Source organism: Schistocerca gregaria, chromosome 8, assembly GCF_023897955.1.
Source record: "Schistocerca gregaria isolate iqSchGreg1 chromosome 8, iqSchGreg1.2, whole genome shotgun sequence".
In the NCBI taxonomy this organism is placed as follows: Eukaryota; Metazoa; Arthropoda; class Insecta; order Orthoptera; family Acrididae; genus Schistocerca; species Schistocerca gregaria.
In genome coordinates this window covers 233,875,944-233,902,426 of record NC_064927.1, presented here as the reverse complement: position 1 = coordinate 233,902,426, position 26,483 = coordinate 233,875,944, and the positions used below count along the sequence as shown (strand labels likewise).

The window sequence follows — 26,483 nt, the reverse complement described above, 5'->3', positions numbered from 1 at the left end:
GATTAGGTAAACGATTGACGTGAAGTTCACTTACACCAACAGTTGCTGAGTAAAACATTTTGCTATTCATTTCAGAAAAGCTACTACGCTGGCTAGCCTTGTACATTCTAAAAGATGAAACTGATCGGATATTGTTTCATGAGTTGTTGTTGGTGCGATGCAAGGCATTATTCGTCGACAACGTATTTCAACAGACACTTCTTTTTCGCCGCTCCACTAACAAGTTTGGAGCCAAAGTATTCTTCTTAATTACTAATTTCCCTTGATGACACGGCAATATTTACTTCAAACGTATTCTTTGGAAAACTTCCCTGACTAGGCTAGCGTTTTTACTACATCATAATTAGAATATTATTGTTTAATATGGTCGTTTGAATTAATTGTTTGGCATTTTATTATATGAGAACATTAACAAAGTAATGAAACGTAGATATACAAGAAATTATATCACAGTTACATTATGGTTACAGGATTAATGTATTAAGCACTGTGTCGTAGTGTTACAACGTTACGAGACAGATACGCCTATGAAATTAAAAGTTTTTGTCAAGGAAAGTGCAGGGAGCTCTGTTGGTCGTTGTGTTGCAGACATTTCATTTATCTTCCTGTCTAACATAAATCAACGGATAGATATCTAGCTTATCTTTTGAAGCAGAATTACAGCAATTTTCCTAATTTTTAAAATTCTCTAAGCCAATTATGTAAAAAAGAGAATATTATATTAAAACCTAGAGGGGCGATGACGCAATCAGTTTGTGTGAGAGCCTTCGTAATATTTTGGCGCGTGTTAACTACTTGGTGATGCATTCCATGTTACATCAAAGGAAATGCGTTTCCTGGACAGAAGAGAGAAGTTCTTAACGCCCAGTCGACGACGAGGTCATTAGAGCCTGCGGACAAGCTCATGTTGGGAAAATATTGGGAGAGAAATAGGGCGGGCTCTTTCAAAGTTAACATGCGGCATTTGTCTCAGGCAGTTTAGGGAAACCACGGAAAATTTTAATCATGAGGCCAGTGTTGTGCCATTGCCTTCTTCGAACGGTGTGTTTTTCTGAATGTTTGTATGCACAGATGCACAGACATACGGTCTAAGTCGCGAGGTTGTAACAAGTGTCTACTAATACGTTCTCCCATCACATATATGAACATTTGCATTTCTAAAATCAATAACAGTTAGGATTACAGTGAGTAACGCAAAGCTATTCATTACAGAAGCTATTTTGCAAACAATTAACTTTAACATGCATTTGCTCAGTACAAATGATTCTGCTGGCTTTCTGACTGTAATTTTTATTCATGGTATTAACTGTGTTTTTACATCTGAATTCGAGTCCGTGCCTTTGGTTCTGTTCTCACCTGATTACAAATCAATGATTAGTTCTTAATTGCAGTTTATAAACAATGAATAATCATAGAGTAACTTTGGTCATACAGTAAGTTGGCGACGGTTCTTAAGTAATTTGGAACCTTAAATTGTAACAGATTCAGTTCATTTATTCCAAATACTTCTAACTATTTCTTATTTTTACCTTTTTTGTCAAAATTTCTTTCAATTGTTGTGCGAAGGTAGTCGTGCGATATCCCTTTGGTATCTGCACTTATGCAGATTTCTATTATTCTTCACAATAGATGCCTTTCCCAAACAACAAGAGTATTTGTTGAGACTGTGTAGGCTTTCCCGGCCTTTGCTGCCAGGGGGTATTTGGTGCACGTGTGATTTAAAATCCTAATTAACCGGTGCAAAAAAAAAAAAAATGTCTCTGAGCACTATGGGACTTAACATCTATGGTCATCAGTCCCCTAGAACTTAGAACTACTTAAACCTAACTAACCTAAGGACATCACACAACACCCAGTCATCACGAGGCAGAGAAAATCCCTTACCCCGCCGGAAATCGAACCCGGGAACCCGGGCGTGGGAAGCGATAACGCTACCACACGACCACGAGCTGCGGACTAATTAACCGGAACTGTACGTCAATTACTTCACCGTTATTTCATATGGTCTACTTGTTGTTAAAATCCACAAAAATAGGATAAAAATATGTTTTTGAAATTAACGTATACGGATAGAAGTGAATGTGCAATTATTAGTTCTATCTCCAATTTTATTGTGTAAATTCACTTTTGTTGTACACCTTGTTATAAAATTGTATTCTGTTTTCACATTTGTAAATATTATTTTGGTTGTAATTATAATATGGTCTGAAAATATTGCTGTGTATGGAACGTAATCCAACTGACCACTTTGGGATGTTCTCTATCTATACAGGTTGTCCCAGAAGGGATGTCCAATATTCAGGGATATGACAGAAACAATCATTCGAAGCAAAAATGTCTAGTAAACATGAGCTCTAAAATGGTTACCTTAAGAGTTTTGAACACTTATTCACCTTAGATACTGTGAAACGAATTTGTCCTATTGCTAACGCTTTGCTTTCCATATTTTGAGAGGTGGTAGTATAGACCAAAACAAAAAAAGTAATATAGACCAAAACAAAACAAAAAATCAAATAAACATGGGCTCTCAATTGTTTACCTTAGAAGAGCTATGAGCACATGCTCATATTCGTTACTATAAAACACATCTCATCAACTGAACAAGTACTCATAGCTTTTAAGATATACATTTTAGAGCTCACGTTTAATACATCATTTTTCATTGTTATGACACATACTACCTCCTCCCTCATTAGGAAACGCAGTGAGTTTTCAGTAAAAGAGATACGTTTCACAGCAGTGATTGCTGAAGTACTCATAGCTCCTAAGGTATTTTACAGCCACGTTTACAAGACTTTTTTGTTGCGGATGATCGTCCATGAGATACTCCTGAATACGGATCTTTCCGCTTGGGACACCCGATGTAAAATGTTGTTAAGATTGGAGATATTATGTTGTTGTAGCAGAAAAATACGAATTGCCGTATTGGAAGGAGGAAGCGAGTGAGAATGTTCTACACGCGATATGTGTACGTTTCTATTCGTTTGAGAGGCGTTGTGTTAAAAGAATTTGCATTGTACTGTTAGCAGATTCGGAAGTGGTTCAACTGATAATCTTATGGTTGTATTTCACAAAGCTACGACCATGTGGAGGGTGTGGAATATTTTCCTTGGCAGTAAGACAATGTAGGAGTTATCCCTAATTGTCTCTATTTCCAACTGGGAACATAAGTCAGCTCATACCCCATCGTCCCACAAAGGTCGAGAAGAAAAGAAAATCTCAAATTAGAACTCATGCAAGCAACGTAACTAAATAAAGATATAAACCTAGACCCTGTCCTCCAGTTGGCAGTCGGATGAAAAGAGAAAAGTACAGGGTGACAATTATTGAAATATATGAAATAAAATCGTCACAACTTCTGAATGGTTTGCGTTAGGACGTTCAAACTGCACGTTTGGCCGCGGGGAATTATGGGAATTAGTATGGTTTGGTTTAGCGACGAAGCCCACTTTCATTTGGATGGGTTCGCCAGTAAGCAAAACTGGCGCATTTGAGGGACTGACAATCCACATTTTGGGATCGAAAAGTATTTTCATTCCCAACGCGTGACTGTGTGCTGTGCGATGTCCAGAAACGGAATAACCGGTACGATGTTCCTTGACGACACGGTGACTACCGAACGGTACGTGAAGGCTTTGGAAGATGATTTCATCGCCGTTATCCAAAGTGACCCTGGTTCCGACAAGATGTCCAAGCAAGACGGAGTTCGACCCCATCGAAGTAGGAGAATGTTAGGCGTACCAAAAAATGGCTCTGAGCGCTATGGGACTTAACATCTGAGGTCATCAGTTCCGTAGAACTTAGAACTACTTATACCTAACTAACCTAAGGTCATCACACACATCCACGCCCGGGGCAGGATTCGAAACTGAGACCGTAGCGGTCGCACGGTTCCAGACTGAAGCGCCTAGAACCGCTCGGGCACTGCGGACGGCGTTTGGTGTACTGGAGCTGAACTTTGGGGACCACATTCCGGCTCTGGGGTACCCAGAGGCCACTGGCATGGGCCCCGATTGGCCGCCATATTCTCCGGTTCTGGACATATGTGACTCCTCTTTGTCGGGCTATATTAAAGACAAGGTGTACAGCAATAATCCCAAAACCACTGCTGAGCTGAAAACAGGCATTCAGGAGGTCATCGACATCAACTATGTTCCTAAACTTCAGCGGAACAGAATTTCGCTATTCGTCTGCGTCACATCATTGCTAATGATGGGAGGCATATCGAACATGTCATAACGTGAATCTGAATATCTGTAGTGACGTTTACATGTGGACGCCGTAGTTTGTAACCAATTTACGTTTTTTTCATATAGTTCAATAATTGTCATCCAGTATAAACTCTCAAGCAGCCCGCTCTATCCCTTCCGGGTGGAGCAGATTATTAAAAGATTACGCGCGTGAACATGAACTGTCTGGGAGATGGAAGTTTAATAAGTTACAATTTCTGATAAGAACTGCGAACTGTGTTATTAGAAGCAGAAGTGTGTCGAAATGCGATTTGACCTTCAAGACTGTATTAAGCAGAGACTGAAATATTAAGCAATAGACTGAAATTTGAAAATACATAAGCTTGTGGACTGTATGGGCCCTGCGGGTTGTGTCAGTGGAATAAAATGAATGTGTTGGCTTTGATCAAATAATCTCAGACTATGTTGACAGCGTTAGGCACTATTTGGACTTCAAATTTATATCTTAGCGTTCATCACGAATGCTGAGACTTACAGCATGTCGCAAACTGTCGAACGGTGGATTTCCAGAACAAAGTTCCACCACACTGCATTTACTTCGCTCTTTACGAATGTTAAACATCAAGATACAACATTACCGATATCGTCCATTTTGTCTTGTAGTAGCAACGGTAGCATCTTGTATTGCAGCATGAACGAGGCTACAGCATCCCAAGGTATATCTTCTCCGACATCTCCCTAGGCTTCGAAGAAACTCAACGGTTACAAGAAAACATGGCGCAACTATTGAGAACTTAGTATGTCAACGTTTATTTATGAGAATGCACTTAACAAATAATAAAGTAGAATCAGAATTAAAACTAATTGAAAAGTGAAAAGGTAATCAGTTTCGACAATGAACTCATTTGTAATTACACATTAAAAAATATAAATCGTCTGATGTAGGGGGTTACGTAAGGCAAACAAGAACGTACAGAGAGAGCAATATTTGACTGATAACTTGGCTACAGTATTCGACAATCCGTTCAAACTAAATTCCATTGCTGTATCATACATATAAGCAGAATACAGTTAACGTTTGTCAAATAGTTTTGAAGTGCCAGATACTGAATGTTATACAGAATTACTTGTCACTGTCGCCTGCTATCATGGGTCATTATACAAGCAAGCTCACAAAAACGTTTTAGTTGCTAAATAGCTTTCATCACTCATCTTTATTCATCTGGTACTGTAAACTGAGCCATATTATTATTTGAATATATTATTGTGTAGTACGATTGAGGGAGTGCGTTTGTGTTGTACGGATGTGTGCCGGTTACCAGTTGCTCTTACATTTGGCAGACGGAAAGTGAATCCAACATTTTGGTAGAAAAGCTATTTAGTGGGAGTCAACGACATTCCTGCCAGTCGATAATGATCTGTTCTATGTGTTTGTGAATAATGTTTTTCTACAATAACAGCTTAACTGGAAAAGACTTTACTCGAAAAATTGTTCTTAAACTAGACATATTCTTGTATATCCAAGATTCCCTGTTGCACCTAGAAGGGAATTGTAAATTTGACAACAGACACTACATTCAAGAAGTGTATTTTCTTTCGGAATCAGCGTCTACATTTTACACAATTTCAGGTGAAACTGAAGTGATCTGGCAAGATGTAAAATAGGATTTTAAGAACTACGTTCCGCTAGTCTAGTATAATGCACATATTTGATCACTGTATTTATTGATCAATCGGTATCTCAAACGAAATAGGGATTTTACCAGTTTTCCCCTTACATACTACGAGATTTGCCGACAGGATCAAAGTATGACCATGTTCTGTGTGTATCCAGTGTGAATTACACTCGAAATTTAACAGGCATGAAACAAAAAGGTGTTATAAAAGAAAACGATTTGATGTTTAGGAACGAGCACGTACAAATTACAAGCATAATTTGTGAAATGGAGAAGCACATCAATTTGCACGTTTACTGTAGCGAAGAGGTAAAGGCACAGAGATTTGGTGATCACGAACTCCCAGAGATTTGTAATTCTGAGTTTATTAAGTGCAATTAAAGAGAATACAGAATTAGAGTTATTTGCAGTAAGAAGGCATATGGTACGGCGATATGCCGTAGCGAGGAGCAGTCTTCCATGGGACACGCAATCAATAACGTCTTTCTGTCACGACTGTCTTTTTGGAGACATTTAGTTTCGACTTTTGTTAATTTTTGAATGGTGAAGTTACTTAACTACTGTAGTGTTCATTTTAAGTGACTTAAAACGAACATGAAAAGTAAACGTTGTAAGTACGCTGCTTAGGTTTTTACGTTGGTAACGTTACCTAGCGCTCTGTATGAAAATCAATGACTGTGCTGTGTGCAGTCTGTGGCTGGTTGGAATTGTTGGAATATTTGCTATTGTAGTGTTGGGCAGCTGGATGTTAACAGCGCGTAGCGTTGCGCAGTTGGAGGTGAGCCGCCAGCAGTGGTGGACGTGGGGAGAGAGATGGTGGTGTTTTGAAATTTGTAAGACTGGATGTCATGAACTGCTATATATATTATGACTATTAAGGTAAATACATTGTTTGTTCTCTATCAAAATGTTTCATTTGCTAACTATGCCTATCAGTAGTCAGTGCCTTCATTAGTTACAATCTTTTATTTAGCTGGCAGTATTGGCGCTCGCTGTATTGCAGTAGTTTGAGTAACGAAGATTTTTGTGAGGTAAATGATTCATGAAAGATATAGGTTATTGTTAGTCAGGGCCATTCTTTTGTAGGGATTTATGAAAGTCGTTGCACTAAAAATATTGTGTGTCAGTTTAAGCACAGTCATTTACAATTTTTCCAAGCGGACATTTCAACGCGAACAAACAACAGAGATAATTTTCGGAACATATAAATGTTTTAAGTAGAGTCAATAGCTGGCTCAACGTAGCGTTTACCCCAGGGTTGACAGTTACCAGGACAGGTGATGCTTGAAGCGTGTGACGTGAAGCAAAGACGGAGTATGGCGGGACGGTGCAAGGGAATTCTCGACTATGCGCTGAAAGCATCGTGCACATGCCTTGTTACTAGCTCACCACTCTTATGAATGGTAAAAGAAACGTCAGAGTTGGCGTGGGCTGGGTATGGAGTGGAGGGGGGGGGGGGGGAGACTCACATATCACAGTTTGCTTGTAGAATAGTTATCCAAAACATGATATCTGGTGCACAACAGTGTTATTGTTTTCGTCAAGGGAGTGGTAAGTGCAGAGACGACGTTCAAACAGAAGTGGCTTGGAACCTGGTGCCTTTACTTTTCTTGGACGGGAATGTGCTCTTCTGCCGACCGCGGCTACTGTGACAGTTGCCTCGTCAGGACTGGCTGACTCTTCTGTAGCGGTAAAGGAAACTGTAGAGGGCTGCGTCGGTGACACATCTTGACCGCACAGTGGACAGTCTCCCTGAAAACGGCACCGTTGGGCGTGTTTACCGTCGAAGTCCACGTCGAAGTCGACAGAAGTGTCGGTTCTGTCGTCGGCCGGCCAGCACTGGAAAGGGAGGAACGCGGCAGCATCCGTGTCTGACTCCTTGGTCGTCCACTTGTTGAGGATCTGCCTCTGGAAGACCAGGCCGACTGGGGGACCCTTGAGCGCCGGGAAGTCCAGGTATGACGCGAAGAAACAGGAGTACGGCGCGCCCAGGAGACCTCGCAGCTGCACGGTGGGTACGGCGCTGCGGCTAGGGTCGCCCATCCCGCAGACGATGGTGGGCGCGCCGCCCCGGAAAGCGACCCTGACCAGAGGGGCGCCGGCGGTGAAGGGGCTGGCGTGGTAGCCTGCAGACACGCGGACGCACTTGTGCCACTGGCCGACCCTTCCCACCGTGCGTCGCCGGGCCCGTAGAGGGAACAGAGCGGCCGGCAGCGGGCTGGGGCCTCCCGCTCCGTCGGTGACGCAGGCGAACGACGGCGTCGGAGAGGTGGTCAGTTCCGGGTACTGCCTTGAGCCTCCTCTGCAGATCGAAGAACTTTGGTGTAAAATTCGTTAGACAGAAAAAATTATCCTGATTCGAATCGGATCAAGCTGGACAGTAAAGATTTGAGCTACATCTAAAGTGCGACCTCATACGAATCATGTTCAACACGTAAGTGTAGATTTACTATTTTTTTTTAGAAAAAACATACTTGAAATTAAAGAAGTTTGTCAAAACACTTTTTAATTAGAATGAGATTTTTCACTCTGCAGCGGAGTGTGCGCTGATATGAAACTTCCTGGCAGATTAAAAGTCTGTGCCGGACCGAGACTCGAACTCGGGACCTTTGCTTTTGCAGGCAAGTGCTCTACCAACTGAGCTACCCAAGCAGCTTGTTCGCAGAAGAGCTTCTGTAAAGTTTGGAAGACAGGAGACGAGCTACTGGCACAAGTAAAGCTGCGAGGACGGGGCTTGAGTCGTGCTTCGGTAGCTCAGATGGTAGAGCACTTGCCCGCGAAAGGCAAAGGTCCCGAGTTCGAGTCTCGGTCCGGCACACAGTTTTAACGTGCCAGGAAGTTTCATATCAGCGCACACTCCGCTGCAGAGTGAAAATCTCATTCTGGAAACATCCCCCAGGCTGTGGCTAAGCCATGTCTCCGCAATATCCTTTCTTTCAGGAGTGCTAGTTGTGCAAGGTTCGCAGGAGAGCTTCTCTAAAGTCTGGAAAGTAGGAGACGAGGTACTGGCAGAAGTAAGGCGGTGAGGACGGGGCGTGAGTCGTGATTGGGTAGCTCAGTTGGTAGAGCACTTGCCCGCGAAAGGCAAAGGTCCCGAGTTAGACTCACGGTCCGGCACACAGTTTTAATCTGCCAGTAAGTTTCACTTTTTAACTATTTTTCAACGTAATAGCCATACAGTTCAATGTATTGGGTGAGCTCAAGCTTCTTTATGACCTCCTCAATAATACAAATGTGAAGGCTGTCCTTCTGTAAGCCAATGAAAGCTGGAAAATAGATAAAAAGATAACATCCCAGTTACAAAGCTTCATAAATAGATGTCTTCGATGCGTCATGAATATCTGGTGGCCAGAAAAAATATGGAATGAGGAGCTCTGTCGAATAACAAACTAGATACCTATAGAAGACCAGATACGAGAGAGAAAGTGGGGTTGGTTGGGGCACACCTTGAGAAACCCAGATGGAGGCATCAAGAAAGAAGCATTGGAATGGAATCAAATGGTTCAAATGACTCTGAGCACTATGGGACTTAACTGCTGTGGCCATCAGTCCCCTAGAACTTAGAACTACTTAAGCGTAACTTCCCTACGGACATCACACACATCCATGCCCGAGGCAGGATTCGAACCTGCGACCGTAGCGGTCGTGCGGTTCCAGACTGTAGCGGCTAGAACCGCTCGGCCACACTAGGCGGGCAGGAATGGAATCTTCAGGAAACAAGGAAGAGAGGAAGATCAAAGGGCACAAAGAGTTGGCGAGATCTGGGCAGAATTGAGGCAAATGGCCAAAGACAGAGACGAAATGGCGAGTTCTCTTGGATGCTCTATGCCCCCATACGGGCCAAAGGAATTAAGTCAAGTCAAAGAACTCTACCACCGGCACCTTCCACCACTTCATAACCTCTTTCTGCACCTGCTCGTTGCTTGAAAATTTAATTCCAGTCATGTGTGCACCCAGGGAGATGAAAAGATAACAGCCTGAAGGCGCCAAGTCAGGGGAATGCTGTGGATCAAATCAGTCCAAGAGCACCTTGACGGTTTAGGCGATGTGGACGTTGTGCATTAAGCACAATCGTCTCGTCGTTATTGTCATTCTTTCGTTTTGAATGCTACTTTATAATTTTATTGGGGTCTCACAGTATTGTTGTGCATTCATGGCCTCCCCATGTGGCAGAAATTGGACTAAAATGATGCCTTTTCAGTGCCAAACCGCTGAACTTACGATTTTTTTTAAAGGCAGTATTGTGGTTTTGAAGCTTTGGCACATCGGAGCTGGAATGATGCCACTGTCAATCGATGGTCTTCACGAACAGTTTCCTCGTTATTTTGAACCACCTCATCAGTCAGAATGGATAATCTTCCACTCCTCTGTTCGTCACTTATATTTGTTCTGCTTCCGCTGAACTCCCTAAACTACTGAAACACAGTCGTTCTGTTCGTAACGCATTCGTAGTGAACAGTTTTGATCCGAGAAAAAAATTTCGCTAAGTGTTATTGCTACCGCAAGTAGGAAGCGGATCGCAGTACGTGGCTCGCACTTGGCTGGGCTAACTTACTTTCATCTTAAACGCAACTGGACACTACAACGTGAGTTAACGCACTACTGCGTTCCTACGTTGCTCTGTCTGGACAGCCCCCCCCCCCCCCCCCCTCCCTACCATTCAGTGTTGTCAACTCTCAAAAAACCATAGTTCATTATGATCGCAGTGGACTTACTTTCTGAACATACCTCGTAAATTTTAGTGTCCACACCAAACGTATCCTAAATATAAAATACGTGCATTGTGAAAATGGGCGAAGCCCGAAACAAGTTAGCGAATAAATTGCATATTTGGTGTAAATAACAAAATGTGTATAATTTTGATAGTGGGTGCACTCAGCGCCTGTGATATGATTTTTAAACTGTAGAGCGCAGCAATCAGTCGTCCTCCTTTTTTTGCAGATTTTACTGGGCAAATCCAGATTTCGACTAGCGCTTAGCCATTATACAGTAGTATTCAAAGAACTGAGACTGGCCCCACAACAGGGAACTGACATGCATCGAGACCAGAAAATAGAGCACTGATAATGGCTAGGCACTAGCCGAAATCTGGATTTGCCAAATAAAATCAGCAGAAAAAGGACGACTAGTTGCTGCGCTCTACAATTTATTAAAAAAAGATGTAAAACCTGTATAAGTTATATTGCTGTTTTGCGATATTTCATAGCTTGCCCAAACTACACTACGCAACAGAATTAAAGGATCACTCTTCTCAAACCTCATAAATGTCTTCCATTTCGACGTATAGCTTGAAATTTGGCTCAAAGGTGCCAAAACTTCCTGTATAATGGTGCAAAAGTATTGCACCGTGCGACGTCTCGGGCTCGAAGACACTTCCAGCAGAAAAGTGTTAACACTTAAAAGAAGGCCACAGGTCAGAAGTTCATGTGACGTGTGAAGTTCTTGCTCTCGTGTACAAGTTGTAGCCACTAGGGACGCTTCGAAATCGTTATATTAAATGAGAACGTGATCTGTAACAGCAAAGGTTGCTTGTGCTTTTCCAGTCCTCCTGTTTCTGCCCCCCTGTGGCGTGATCAGGGAGGGGTGCGACATTGACACATACGGGAATACAATGACAAAGGGTCCTTCCAAGACCTCACAGTTCGGCAACAGCCACGGTGGCACTAGCTCACATTTTTTTGAGTCTTTTAACGATGTTACTTATAATCCGTCTTGATTGCAAAATATTTATTCATGTGATCGCTTTCGGTTCCTGTAGAACCATATTCAGATCTGATATTTCGGTTGCAGGAGTAACCCGTCCAAACACAGCAACTTTCACATGCTGCGTCACATCATTGATTGCGGCTATCCTATCAGACATTATGTCTGATTTTGCAAAATTTTAAAGATGTGCCTTTACAGAGAAACAGTCCTAGAATCCTGCAACCACTTGACGTCCCTCCGATACCAATTGTCTACGTGCAGGCGTCTAGGGTTACTTGGGAGGTTATGTCTGTAAATCGACGTTTTTAAAATTCTCGGTAAATGCCGGTGGGTCGTGACTAAGAATATTGTCGATCTGGGGTCGGGGGTCTTAGAGGGACCCATTACCGCACGTGTCAATGTTGCTCTCCTACGTGACCACGCCACAAGAGGGCGTGAAAGAGGAGGGCACAGAAAACATAAGCACCATTAGCTTTTATTTATTTATTTTTATTTATTTATTTATTGTTCTGTGGGACCATATTAAGGAGAAGTCTCCATGGTCATGGAACAAGTCAATACGTTAAATTATAACACGATATTAGAAACAGATAAAATGAAATATAAAAAACATATTCAGGTGACAAGTAAGTTTAAATCAAGAAAATCAACAATGTAACACAGGAATTTGCTTAATTTTTTAGATCTTCCAGGAGCTCCTCGACAGAATAGAATGAGTGATCCATGAGGAAACTCTTCAGTTTAGACTTAAAAGAGTTTGGGCTACTGCTAAGATTTTTGAGTTCTTGTGGTAGCTCATTGAAAATGGATGCAGCAGAATACTGCACTCCTTTCTGCACAAGAGTCAAGGAAGTGCATTCCCCATGCAGATTGGATTTCTGCCTAGTATTAACTGAGTGAAAGCTGCTAACTCTTGGGAATAGGCTAATATTGCAAACAACAAACTACATTAAAGAAAATATATACTGTGAGAGCAATGTCAGAATTCCCAGACTATTGAATAGGGGTCGACAAGAGGTTCTTGAACACACCACATATAGCTCGAACAGCCCGTTTTGAGCCAAAAATACCCTTTTTGATTCAGAAGAATTACCCAAAAAAATAATACCATATGAGATAAGCGTATGAAAATATGCGAAGTAGACTACTATTCGTGTTGAAATGTCACTTATTTCAGATACTGTTCTAATGGTAAATAAAGCGGCATTTAGTTTCTGAACAAGATCCTGAACATGGGCTTTCCATAACAGCTTACTATCTATCCGAACGCCTAGGAACTTGAACTGTTCCGTCTCACTTATAATATGCCCATTCTGTCTGATCACAATATCGGTTCTTGTTGAATTGTGAGTTAGAAACTGTAAAAACTGAGTCTTACTGTGATTTAACGTCAAATTATTTTCCACAAGCCAGGAACTTATTTCATGAACTACATTATTTGATACTGTTTCAATATTAGACACAAGGTCCTTCACTACCAAGCTGGTGTCATCAGCAAACAGAAATTTTTTGAATCACCTGTAATACTAGAAGGCATATCACTTATATAAATAAGAAACAGCAGTGGCCCCAGCACCGACCCTTGGGGAACGCCCCACTTAACAGTGCCCCATTGGGACTGAACATCACTACCACTCTCAATATTCCGGAGAATTACCTTCTGCTTTCTGTTCTTAAAGTAAGAGGCGAACCAATTGTAAGCTACTCCCCTTACTCCATAATGGTCCAACTTCTGCAGTAATATTTTTTTGTCAACACAGTCAAAAGCCTTCGTTGAATCAAAGAAATCTTCTAGTGTTCGCAACCTTTTATTTAATCCGTCCAAAACCTCACAGAGAAAAGAGAATATAGCATTTTCAGTTGTTAAACCATTTCTAAAACCAAACTGAACATTTGACAGCAAACTATGTGAATTTCAATGCTCCAGTAACCTTGTATATACAAACTTCTCTATAACTTTAGCATGTGGCAAAGAAATAGGTCTATAATTGTCAATATTATCCCTGTCTCCCTTTTTATAAAGTGGCTACTACCGAGTACTTTAATCGGTCAGGAAACCGACCACTCCTAAAGGAAAAGTTACAGATATGGCTAAGTACTGGGCTAACATACATAGAACAATACTTCAGTATTCTGCTAGATACTCCGTCTTATCCATGAGAGTTCTTGGTCTTTAGTGATTTAATTATTAACTCAATCTCCCTCTTATCAGTATCATGGAGGAGCATTTCAGGTAACAGTCTCGGAACACTTTTTTCCAAGAGCGCTATATGATTCCCTGTTGGGACTAGGTTTCTATTTAGTTCACCTGCTACATTCAGAAAGTGGTTATTAAATGCTGTACATATATGCGACTTATCAGTAACACGGACATTCCCACTACGCACTGATTCTATATCCTCGACCTGTCTCTGCAGACCAGCCACTTCCTTTTCGACTGACCATATGGTTTTAATTTTATCCTGAGACTTAGTTATTCTATCTGCATACCACATACTTTTTGCCTTCCTAATAACATTTTTAAGCACCTTACAATACCGTTTGTAATTGGCTGCTGCATGTAGATTCTGACTGTTTCTAACGTATTGATATAATTGCCACTTTGTTCTACAAGATATTGTTATTCCTCTAGTCAGCCACCCAGGCTGCCTGTTTGTGCTAGTACCCTGTTTTGAACGTTCTAACGGAAAGCAACTTTCAAAGAGCACGAGAAAAGTCTTGAGAAAGCATTATATTTATCGTCTACTGTATCAGCGCTATAAACATCTTGCCACTCTTGTTCCTTGATAAGGTTTACAAAGGTCTCTACAGCAACTGGATCAGCTTTCCTAAACAGCTGATGACTGTATTTAACACGTGTTGCGGTAAAAAAATCTTTTAGAGTTAAAATTTGTGCGTAATGATCTGAAAGGCCATTCACCTTTTTGCTAACAGAATGCCCTTCTAGTAATGAGGAACGAACAAAAATGTTGTCTGTGGTTGTTCTACTGTTCCCTTGCACTCTCGTTGGAAAGAATACGGTTTGCATAAGATTATATGAATTAAGGAGGTCTACTAGTATCCTCTTCCTTGCACTATCACTTACACAATTAATATTGAAGTCACCACATATAACTAACTTTTTGTATTTCCTATAAAGTGAACCAAGAACCTCCTCTAGCTTTAGCAAAAATGTTGTGAAATCAGAGTCTGGGGATCTATAAATAACAACAGTTAGAAGTTTAGCTCCATTAAATTTAACCACACATGCACAACATTCAAACACCTTTTCAGTGCACTACTTTGAAACATCAATTGACTCAAATGGGATTCCGTTTTTCACATACATGGCTACTCCCCCACACCGCAAAGAGCTCCTCGAAAAGCTGCCAGCCAACCTATGTGCTGGTAAAGGAAGCCTCTGAATTATCTCCTTCTCTCCTGCTTCATATCATGTTCAAATTTCGTCGAATGATGTGAATGGTCTCCAGGGGTTCCAGTGTGAACACGGAATTGCGGTTGTGCTGCACTCCAAAAGTGATCCAATCACTTTCAATGCGGATGCAGTCCCGCAATGTCCTTAGGTGAAGCGCACGTGGATGACAGTACCGTCAAAGTTTGACAAGAACGTCGTCCTGTTGTTCATCACACAGAGAACTGTCGTTTTCGATCGCGAAATGTGCGGGAATCAGCGCCTCAAGGACAGTGGTTGATTTTTATTGACGCTTCAAAAGAAAGGGTGAAATGTAGATAAGACAGAGTGTGACATCCTTCCCATCGTGCGACACGTCCACGGTGACGTTGGGCAGAATTGTGGTGCAATTTGCTGACAATGTGACGCCATTAACCATGAAATTCTGAGCTGTGGTCTGTTTTTCGCAAGTGTCGACACCTTGCTATTTGAAGCGTCACCAAGGCTCCCCGCTTTTGCACCATTAGAGAGGGAGGTAGTAGAAACGTATGAGCCAAATTAAAAATATATGCACCGTTGTGGGAAACAATTACGTGGTTTAGGAAAGTTCACCGTTTAATTCTGTTGCGCAGTGTCGATAAAGTGAGAGAAGCTGGGTCGGACTTCCTTTGTGCTATAGAATTGCGACGTTAACAGAGCCAATCAGTATTGTTGGCCTTATATCGCAGCCCAGTCTCCGCGCAGACCTGTACAAGTGCAGTCCGTCTGTAAAGTGAAGCGCGAGCAAGAGAGTTGACACTCTCTCTGCCTACATACGCCGCAAGGAACACCTACAAGCTACTCCACAAAGTTATACACATCTTTCCACCACGGACTGTTAAACGTGTTGCGACGCTTTCTGTAGGCTTTCTGTTGGTCGCAAAATTTGTTAACTCTATACAGCATACAAAATTAATAACTGATAAGTGACAATGAGGAAGTAGAGAAGGGAATTAAAGTTCCATTAGGCATGGAATGAATTGTGTCATGAAAAGAGCTATTAGAAGAAGTACCAACGAAAGTAAAATGAGCGCAATGAGGTGTAGTGTATGTAAATCAGGTGATCCTGAGAGCACTAGATTAGAAAATCAGATATTGGCAATTTTTTATGTTTTCCGTATTTCGTTAGTTGCTTTTATATTCATGGAATTTGCTTCGTCTAATGCAACTAAATAAAAGGCTGTTTTTATTGTTTCATTCGCGTTTCGCTTCCTTTTGTTTGTGAAGCATCTTCAGTGATCAGAAATACACGTTTGTTTTCGTAGATTTAAAATAGTTACAGATTTGTTACTACACTACAATTATTTATTATTTTTTCGTTGTTGGGTGAGAGAGTACCTTTTTTGTAGCATGTAGTCGAAGTACTACTGGCTTCTGCTTACGAACTGTGGTCTTATTAGTGCATATGTGCCAGCTTTAAGATTTACTAATACGTTTTGCGTACCCGTGATGTCTGATTTTTGGACTTTTAAGGACACTTTTCGACTTAGCATCTGACTTCCACTACTCACTCTTTTTGTTTTTCGTTCGTCTGTTGTATGTGCTGTAGAGTCTAAGTTAAAATGTTTTGTTTGTGGACTACCGTGGTGTGCCTGTGGTTTTTTGTTGTAATTTAGCATGGGTATATTCTACATCTGTATGTGTTATTGTTTTAGTGCTTAACATGGTCAGCACTTCACTAACAACGAAATGTGGACGTCACATCATTCTAGATGTACTTGACAGTAGCTATAACAGTCAGAATAAAGATTAGTTATTATAAGCAGCTATTCTGGTCCATCTTTCTAATAATCTTCCTGTGACGTTGGGGTTTTTCTGTCGTGGTTGTTCATCCTAAGAACCTGCATGTTCTGTTCCGTGTTAGAGGCTTCATTTCCATAGTTTATTAGGTGTTCCGCAAAAGTGGAATGGCTGTTTTCATATTTCCAGCTTCGTACTTGTTCTTCCACGTATACATAGACACAGAAAAACGGGAACATTCCCATAATTCAATAAAACTAGAAGTTATGAAGGAAAGAATTTGCATTCATACTAATTGAAGCCTTACAACTTTGCCATTTACGAAACAGTAATGACATTTATCATTTTTTAAAAATACGACCTTTAGATGGCGTCCTCCTGTACGAATACATACGTGAAATCTGCTGTTGAGATTCTTCACTGACCGCTGCAACATCTCAGCTGAAATACTGTGAATTCCATCCCGCATTCTCTGTTTTCACTCATCCAGGGTTCTTGGTCGAGTCGTGCAGACTTTGCTCTTGACGTAGCCCCACAAGAAAAAATCACAAACGGATAAATCTGGCGTTCTAGGGAGGCAGGGAATGTTATCGAATCGTGAGATCACACGGTTGCCAAATCATTCTCGCACATATGCCACTGATTTCCGTGCAGTGTGTGATGTCGCTCCGTCCTGTTGAAATCAGTCTTCTTGAACGTTTGGAAACTTTTTCAATACAGGTGTAACGAAAGTTCGTAACATCTCCACGTAACGATCGGTATTGACAGTTATAGTGTTCCCCTGATCATCTGCGAAAAAAATACGATCCGATAATCCCATGTGATGAAACACCACACCATACTGTCACTTTAATGTTCAAATGGCTCTGAGCACCATGGGAGTTAACTTCTTAGGTCATCAGTCCCCTAGAACATAGAACTACTTAAACCTAACCAATCTAAGGACATCACACACATCCATGCCCGAGGCAGTATTCGAACCTGCAACCGTAGCGGTCGCGCGGTTCCAGACTGTAGCGCCTAGAACCGCTCGGCCACTCTGACCGGCATACTGTCACTTTACTATCGTGTAAAAAACGCTGATGAACGTCATTAGAATTTGTGTTTGCCCAGTAACGGTAGTTCTGTTTATTCACAAAACCTGTGAGATGAAAATGTGCCCTATCTGACATCCACAACTTGTTTAGAAATTCATCCTCATTGTTTATTTTTGTTATCATTTGTTTACAGAATCGTAATCGCAACAGGTAACTGTCGTCCTTCAATTCTTGCACCATCTGTGCGGATGAAATTTTAAATCAAGATGAATTTTTCTGCGAACACCATCCTGGGTCATTCCAACCACTGTTGCTTGCTTACGAATTGAACGCCGTGGGTTGCGTAAGACAGAATCGCATACAACATTAATGTTCGCTGGATAACGTCCTGTTGCTTTCTTCTTGAGGGCAGACCCAGTTTCTTCAATCCAACATTTTATCGCGTGTTTCGGAACGACATCATGACGTCCTAAATTATAATAACGTCGGAACTCCCTCTGTGCCGCTAGCAAGCTATCAATTTTTTTTTATGGAACACTTTTATGGCTAATGCAGGCTGTTGTCCGTTCCACTGAAATTAAATGATCATACGTCATTGTTAGGCGGGAGACCCCATGCGGGGTGTTTGGCCGCCGAAATTGCAAGTTCTTTTTAGCTGACGCCACTTCGGTGACTTGCGAGTCAACGATGATGAAAGACACACTACACGCAGTCATCTCGAGGCAGAGAAAATCCCTGACCCCGCCGGGAATCGAACCCGGGACGACGTGCGCGGGAAGCGAGAACGCTACCGCTCGACCACGAGCTGCAGACGTCCGTTCCACTGATCCATGATTACTGAAATGGCAAACTTTTTACTCGCAGTCACGAACCCGCAGTGCTGGCACCTGCCCATGGCTGCCACTACTCGTCCGAAACATTCTCGTTATTCTGTGTCACCCTGTATATCTATGGTTTGCTTGCGATTCTCATTTTGCACTCTGTCCAGTACTATGACTTTGCAACACCTTGTCCAACACGCGCTTTCATTCATTGAGGTTTGTCTTTCACATTCTTTGTCAGTGTCTGTGCCATATTTAACATTGCGCTTTCCAAAACTCCTTGTGCGGTCGTTTATTGACTCATTTGTTTTATAAACCTTTTCTCACAATCGCAGTTTCAGCCGTCTATTAGAAACGACTGCATTAAATAAATCTAAGGGTTTAACAGTACGTACTGACGTATTGTGGCCCCATTAACTGATAGCCAGAGGCTACATTTCCCTGGCGGCCAACATCGAGCGTGTCAGCGGTGTCAAAGGTTGGCAAGACAGTCGTCGTGTTGCTCATCTGATTGTGAACTGCGAAATGTGCGGGATTCAACGGCCGACGAAAAGGGGTGGTTTCATTGACGCTCTATGTCCACCCCCCTCCATAAGGCCTTTTCGTTGGAAAACAGCGTCATTTCAAAGCTGGCCATCGCGACAAAATGTGGGTAAGGGAGGCTGTGACCATCTCTCCTTCTTGTGACAGGTCCTCGGTGGCGGTAGGCAGAATGGTAGTGAAATACGGTGCTCATGTGACATCATGAACCCATCCTACATGTCACATTAACTTCTGAGAGCTAACCGTTTCTGGCCATGTGTCGATGCCTTGCAGTTTGAAATGATGTCGATCGCGATGGTGATGCTGCAGAGCTCCATGCTTATACAAAATTGCATAAGAACGTCGTATGCGCATTTGGCCCAAATTTCAAACTTCTACGTCGCAAAGGTAGACATCCCCTGCCTTAACCCGCGAAAATAAAAAGTTTTTTGCAACTTGTATAAAACTGGACAGCAATCGCAATAGTGGAAGGCGTGAAGGGAATTAGTGTTTGAGAAGAGAGTGAGACAAGGCTGTAGACTATCCTCGACGCTATTCAGTCTGTATGTTGAGCAACGGTTAAGTAAACCAAAGGAAAATTTGGAGAAGGAAGAGCAGCTGAACGGAATAGAAAATGTGTGTGTGAAATCTTATGGGACTTAACTGCTGAGGTCATTAGTCCCTAAGCGTACACACTTCTTAACCTAAAGTATCCTAAGGACAAACACACACACCCATGCCCGAGGGAGGACTCGAACCTCCGCCGGGATCAGCCACACAGTCCATGATTGCAGGGTCTCAGACCGCTCGGCTAATCCCTCGTGTCCATGTGATTACATTTTCACGCAATTTGGGAGCATAGATCCTGAGAAATCAGTACCCAGAACAACCACCTATGGCTGTAATAGCGGCCTTCATACGCCTGGACATTGAGTCAGACAGAGCTTGGCATGTACAGGTACAGCTGCCCATGCAGGTTCAACACGATACCACAGTTCATCAAGAGTAGTGACTGGCGTATTGTGACGAGCCAGTTGCTCAGCCACCATTGACCAGACATTTTCAGTTGGTGAGAGATCTAGAGAATATGCTGGCCAGGATAGCAGTCGAACATTTTCTGTATCCATGCGGTCGTGCATTATCTTGCTGAAATGTAGGGTTTCGCAGGGATCGAAAGAAGGGTAGAGCCACGGGTCGTAATACATATGAAATGTAACGTCCACTGTTCAAAGTGCCGTCAATGCGAACAAGAGGTGACCGAGACTTGTAACCAATGGCACCCCGTACCATCAAAAAAATGGTTCAAATGGCTCTGAGCACTATGGGACTTAACATCTATGGTCATCAGTCCCCTAGAACTGAGAACTACTTAAACCTAACTAACCTAAGGACATCACACAACACCCAGTCATCACGAGGCAGGGAAAATCCCTAACCCCTCAGGGAATCGAACCCGGGAACCCGGGCGCGGGAAGCGAGAACGCTACCGCACCACCACGAGCTGCTGACCCCCCATACCATTACACCGAGTGATACGCCAGTATGGCGATGACGAATACACGCTTCCAATGTGCGTTTACCGCGATGTCGCCAAACACGGATGCGACCATCATGATGCTGTAAACAGCTCGGTTAATCCCGCGCGGCAACGGAATAGATAATCTCTTGAAAGGAAGATGTAAGGTGAACATCAACAAAATCGAAAAAATCGTAATGAAATGTTACTGAATTAAATGAGACGACGCTGAGGGAATTAGGTTAGGAAGTGAGACACTGAAAGCAGAGATGAGTTTTCCGATGTAGGCGATGCCGCGCGGAGTGGCTGTGTGGTTTGAGGCGCCATGTCGCGGACTGAGCGGCCCCTCCCGCCGGAGTAAGTCTAGGGACCGATGACCTCAGCAGTTTGGTCCCTTACGAATTCACACACATTTGAACATCTTTTAATTACGCGATAAAGTAATGGTTAGTAGCCGAAGCAGGAAGTATATAAAAAATGTAAAGTGTAAATCTTACAAAGAAATGAAATTTGTTAACATCGAATATGAATTCATTTGATGAGAAGTCTTTGCTGGTGTATAGCCTTTAATGGAAGAGAAACAAGGACGATAACCAGTTTAGACAAGAAGGGAATAGAAGTTTTTTAAATGAATGCCAGAGAAGAATGCAGAAGATTGATGGGTAGATCACGTAACTAATGAGCAGGTACTGAACAGAATTACAGCGAAAAGAAATTAGTGAAACAACTTGACTAAAAGTAGGAATTGGTTGATGGGAGACACTCATCCATTTGGTACTGGAGAAAAGTGAGGCTGGTAAAAATTGTAGAGGAAGGCCAAGAAACGAATACAGTACCGCGGTCAAATGGATGTAGGTTGCAGTAGTTATTTGGAGATGAACGGTCTTGCACAATCTAAAGTATCTACATCTACATTTGCATGGATACTCTGCAAATCACATTTAAGTGCCTGGCAGAGGGTTCTTCGAACCACATTCATAATTCTCTATTATTCCAATCTAGTATAGCGCGTGGAAAGAATGAACACCTATATCTTTCTGTACGAGCTCTGATTTCCCTTATTTTATCTTGGTGATCGTTCCTCCCTATGTAGGTCGGTGTCAACAAAATATTTTCACATTCGGAGGAGAACGCTGGTGATTGGAATTTAGTGAGAAGATTCCGTCGCAACGAAAAATGATGTCCAGCCCAAATCCTGTATCATTTCTATGACACTCCCTCCCATATTTCGCGACAATACAAAACGTGCTACCTTTCTTTGAAATTTTTCGACGTACTCCGTCAGTCCTATCTGGTAAGGACCTCACACCGCGCAGCAGTATTCTAAAAGAGGACGGGCAAGTGTAGTGTAGTCAGTCTTCTTACTATGTCTGTTACATTTTCTAAGTGTCCTGCCAATAAAACGCAGTCTTTGGTTAGCCTTCCCCACAACAATTTTCTTTGTGTTCCTTCCAATTTAAGTTGATCGTAATTGTAATACCTAGGTATTTAGTTGAATTTATGACTTCTAGATTAGACTGATTTATCGTGTACCCGAAGTTTAATGAGTTACTTTTAGCACTCATGTGGATGACCTCAGACTTTTCGTTATTTAGCGTCAACTGCCACTTTTCGCAGCATTCCGATATTTCTTCTAAATCGTGTTGCAGTTTGTTTTGGTCTTCTGATGACTTTATTAGTGGATAAACGACAGCGCCATCTGCCAACAACCGAAGACGACTGTTCAGATTGTCTCCAGAATCGTAAATATAGATAAGGGACAGCAAAGGGCCTATAACACTACCTTGGGGAACGCCCTAATTCACTTCTGTTTTACTCGATGACTTCCCGTCAGTTACTACGAACTGTGACCTGTCTGACAGGAAATCATGGAGAGTGGCACAAACCAATCATCGAACTGAAGAACAACATTCATTTATGTTTGTTTTCTTTCCACTGGTGCTCGTATCAGAACTTTTATTTTCTCAAGGCACTATCTAGTTCTTTGCCGTCTCTGGCAGAACTGTAATGAGACTGGCAAATCATAAAGTCTCTTTCTATTCCTCATGAACTTCGATTCCGTTTCAGATAGTGAAGGAAAACGAAAAAGAGAAAAACTAAAATCTGGTATTTGGAATACAAACTAGAGATGGGTAGTTCGCGAACGAACGGGTGCAAAGGAATGATTCACAAAGATGAACGAAAGGACCGAGGAACGAATTCCAAGGAACGATCGATTCATAGTTCACTTCGGTTGCGGCGGTCTAGTTCACAGAAACGAGGAACGATCGGTTCATAGTTCACTAGTTCACTTCGGTCGCGGCGGTCACTTCGGCAGTTCTCGATCCAGCCACGGTCGCGTTCTCGTCTCTGTCTCGTTCTCCCTCGGCCGCACTCGTCCTTCGCAAGACCACCTGTTTCAGTTCCACTGCCGACTGCTCCTAGTTAGTTCAGTATCCAGTTGTTCGTTTCGTTCACTGCGCTTGCCTATTTTACATGTGTTCCAAACTGTTCTTGCATTTGGTTCTGGCTATTCTGCGTCCACGACTGGTAATCAAAAAGTGTTTTATAGTTACGTAAATTTCAGGTCACAAAAGAGCATATCAGCTCACTTCATTATATCGATGAACAGCAGAAGACATACTTATAACAAGGCAAGTTTTTTTTGTTATTCATATATTTTTTGGTTTCATCGACTTGATTTAGCAGCTAACTTTCAATAATTTGCTTAATTTTATTGTAAGAAAATTCATATACAAAACATTACATTTAGCAAGGCTCTAGTTATTTTTAAGTATGATTGTTTCCAGTTTGCATTACCTGCTAGTTTGGTTTCTTTGAAAAAAAAAGCGGGTTGTGGGTCATTTTGACCCAGTAGGAAAAGCGGTGCCTCTCCATTTGAAAAGACATAGATTGCCATAAAATCGTATTTACTTATTATCTCAAAAACATTTGTTCAGAAGGAGCTTTCAAACCAAAAACTTTACTACTGCGAACTTAATTATTATTACTATTGCTGCATTAACTTTAATAATGCAACATAAAAACCTAAATTTTACTAAGCGTGTGACGCAAGTATGAGAAAACCACATTTTATTTTATGCTTCCATAAAGTCTCTACTTCGCTTACGAACTCAGAGACAACGTGAAGTATATATAGGGTGTTAACTATTATTGTTTACAACGTAGCAGAGCTATGTAGTGGAAGTGGAAAGGAAGAACTTTATGCAAGACACTTGTGGTCCATTAAGATGGGAAACAGCCACCAACAAGTTTACAAGACTACATGAGCTATAGCCCATGCGGATCGCATGAGATTTTCATGTTCTCTTCTCCAGCTCTCTACACCTCGTCATAGATTGTTACGCAATTATTGCTTGCATTAGCTTGTTATTTCTTCACTGCCTAATTATTACATGTTTGTCTGTTTGTTGTATCTGCTCGTAACGGGCAACACATCGTCCGTAATTGGCGAGCAGTCTGTGCTCAGGGCCGGTTTTCCGTGCGCCACCTGATATTATTTCCCTGCGATCAGCCACACAAGACTACGGTTGGCTAAAGGAGAGGTTCTGCAGAATCACAGTAATTGCTTCCTAAAGTGTGTAAGAATTCTGTAATGAATAAAAACTCTACAAGGGGGAGGCAAGTGCCCCCTCTTGGTGCCCTCCATCCTTCAGTCACCTACACTACTAGTTTTCAGTGGTTCATAAGAACCATATACCAAGCACAAATGAACGGTGAACGAGTAAAAATGAACGGTTCCCAAAAAAGAACGATTGGCAGTGAACTAGTTGCCAAGGATGAACGAGTTTGCCCATCTCTAATACAAACGTACCTGTTGAGCAATACGCTCCACTCGGGCAGAAATGTCAGGCGGCCGTTACGACTGGCCGCCAAAGTCTGTTGGCGGATCTCGTCGTCTGCGTCCAGGCGGCAGCCGTAGAGCTGCCGTGAGACGACGCCGCGCATCCAGAAGTCGATCCCGGGCCCGTCGCCTCCGGAGGCGCCGGCAGCCCACAGGCTGCACTGCACGGGCGGGAAGCCTCTGGCCTGCAGGTAGATGGAATCGGACGTATCGCTGCCCGCAGACGCCATCAGTTGTGCTGCCAGAAGCCACAACAGCAACCCTGCCGTCGGAAAGCGACCACACGCCATCGTCTTCGTTCAGTGCTCCGTCCACACACTGACGATATGAAATATACAGCCTGGCGAGGCGTAGCCACTGCTTACGCATCTTCTATTTACGGCTGAAGAGGAAGCCCGTAGATAAACTGTCAGCCTTCCGCTTTCTCACGGGAACAACATGCGTTGTTTCCAGAATGAGATTTTTCACTCTGCAGCGAAGTTTGCGCTGATATGGACCTTCCTGGCAGATTAAGACTGTGTGACGGACCGAGACTCGAACTCGGGTCCCGAGTACGTGTCTCGGTCCGGCGCACAGTGACAATCTTATTCTGGGAACATCCGGCAGGCTGTGGCTAAATCCGTCGGCACACGGTCCGTGCAGTTGAACGTACTCAACGTTAGCTCTATTAAAAGGCACATTTCCTCCATCGTCCACGAAAAGGAAAGTACCATGTACAATCAATGAGGACACAGGCTAATAAAAGTTCCAGTACAAACAGTGCGGTACAAATTTGAAATACTTCTCCGAATAAGATAAACATTATTTCATCATTCCCACATTATAGTAAAACCCGAAGGTCAGTCTTACTTGATCCTACCCAGTAATAGAATCTTTGCAACATGTGAATTACGAAGCGTAAAAGAAAAAAAGAGCAAAATATCTTTATACAAGTCACCCCTCAAAAAAGGTGAACTTATATTTACATAACATCAAATATTATAGCCTCTACTTATATTAACCCCCTCCATGAAACATGGACATTCCGGTTGGTGGGGAGGCTTGCGTGCCTCAGCGATACAGATAGCCGTACCGAAGGTGCAACCACAAAGGAGGTGTATCTGTTGAGGGGCCAGACAAACGTGTGGTTCCTGAAGAGGGGCAGCAGCCTTTTCAGTAGTTGCAGGGGCAACAGTCTGGATGATTGACTGATCTGGCCTTGTAACAATAACCAAAACGGCCTTGCTGTGCTGGTACTGCGAACGGCTGAAAGCAAGGGGAAACTACGGCCGTAATTTTTCCCGAGGGCATGCAGCTTCACTGTTTGACTAAATGATGATGTCGTCCTCTTGGGTAAAATATTCCGGAGGTAAAATAGTCCCCCATTCGGATCTCCGGGCGGGGACTACTCAAGAGGACGTCGTTATCAGGAGAAAGAAAACTGGCGTTCTACGGATCGGAGCGTGGAATGTCAGATACCTTAATCGGGCAGGTAAGTTAGAAAATTTAAAAAGGGGAATAGATAGGTTAAAGTTACATATAGTAGGAATTAGTGAAGTTCGGTGGAAGGAGGAACAAGACTTTTGGTCAGGTGACTACAGGGTTATAAACACAAAATCAAATAGGGGTAATGCAGGAGTAGGTTTAATAATGAATAGGAAAATAGGAATGCGGGTAAGCTACTACAAACAGCATAGTGAACGCATTACTGTGGCCAAGATAGATACGAAGCCCACACCTACTACAGTAGTACAAGTTTATAGCTCTGCAGATGACAAAGAAATTGAAGAAATGTATGATGAAATAAAAGAAATTATTCAGATACTGAAGGGAGACGAAAATTTAATAGTCATGGGTGACTGGAATTCGAGAGTAGGAAAAGGGAGAGAAGGAAACGTAGTAGGTGAATATGGATTAGGGCTAAGAAATGAAAGAGGAAGCCGCCTGGTAGAATTTTGCACAGAGCTTAACTTAATCATTGCTAATACTTGGTTCAAAAATCATAAAAGAAGGCTGTATATA

The 26,483-nt window shown here is 42.4% G+C and overlaps 1 protein-coding gene and 1 non-coding gene across 2 annotated transcripts; both read right to left on the bottom strand.

Annotated features, from left to right (window-relative positions):
• Positions 1–390: 390 nt before the first annotated feature.
• LOC126284797 (uncharacterized) lies at positions 391–24,847 on the bottom strand. Its single transcript, XM_049983960.1, has 2 exons — positions 24,453–24,847; positions 391–8,168 (listed from the first exon to the last, which is right to left on the bottom strand). The coding sequence occupies exons 1-2, from the start codon at positions 24,770–24,772 to the stop codon at positions 7,361–7,363; spliced, it is 1,128 nt and encodes a 375-aa protein (XP_049839917.1). The 5' UTR covers positions 24,773–24,847; the 3' UTR covers positions 391–7,360.
• Trnac-gca (transfer RNA cysteine (anticodon GCA)) lies at positions 8,446–8,519 on the bottom strand. The gene has a single exon. It is a non-coding gene; the product is annotated as a tRNA-Cys (tRNA).
• Positions 24,848–26,483: the final 1,636 nt, after the last annotated feature.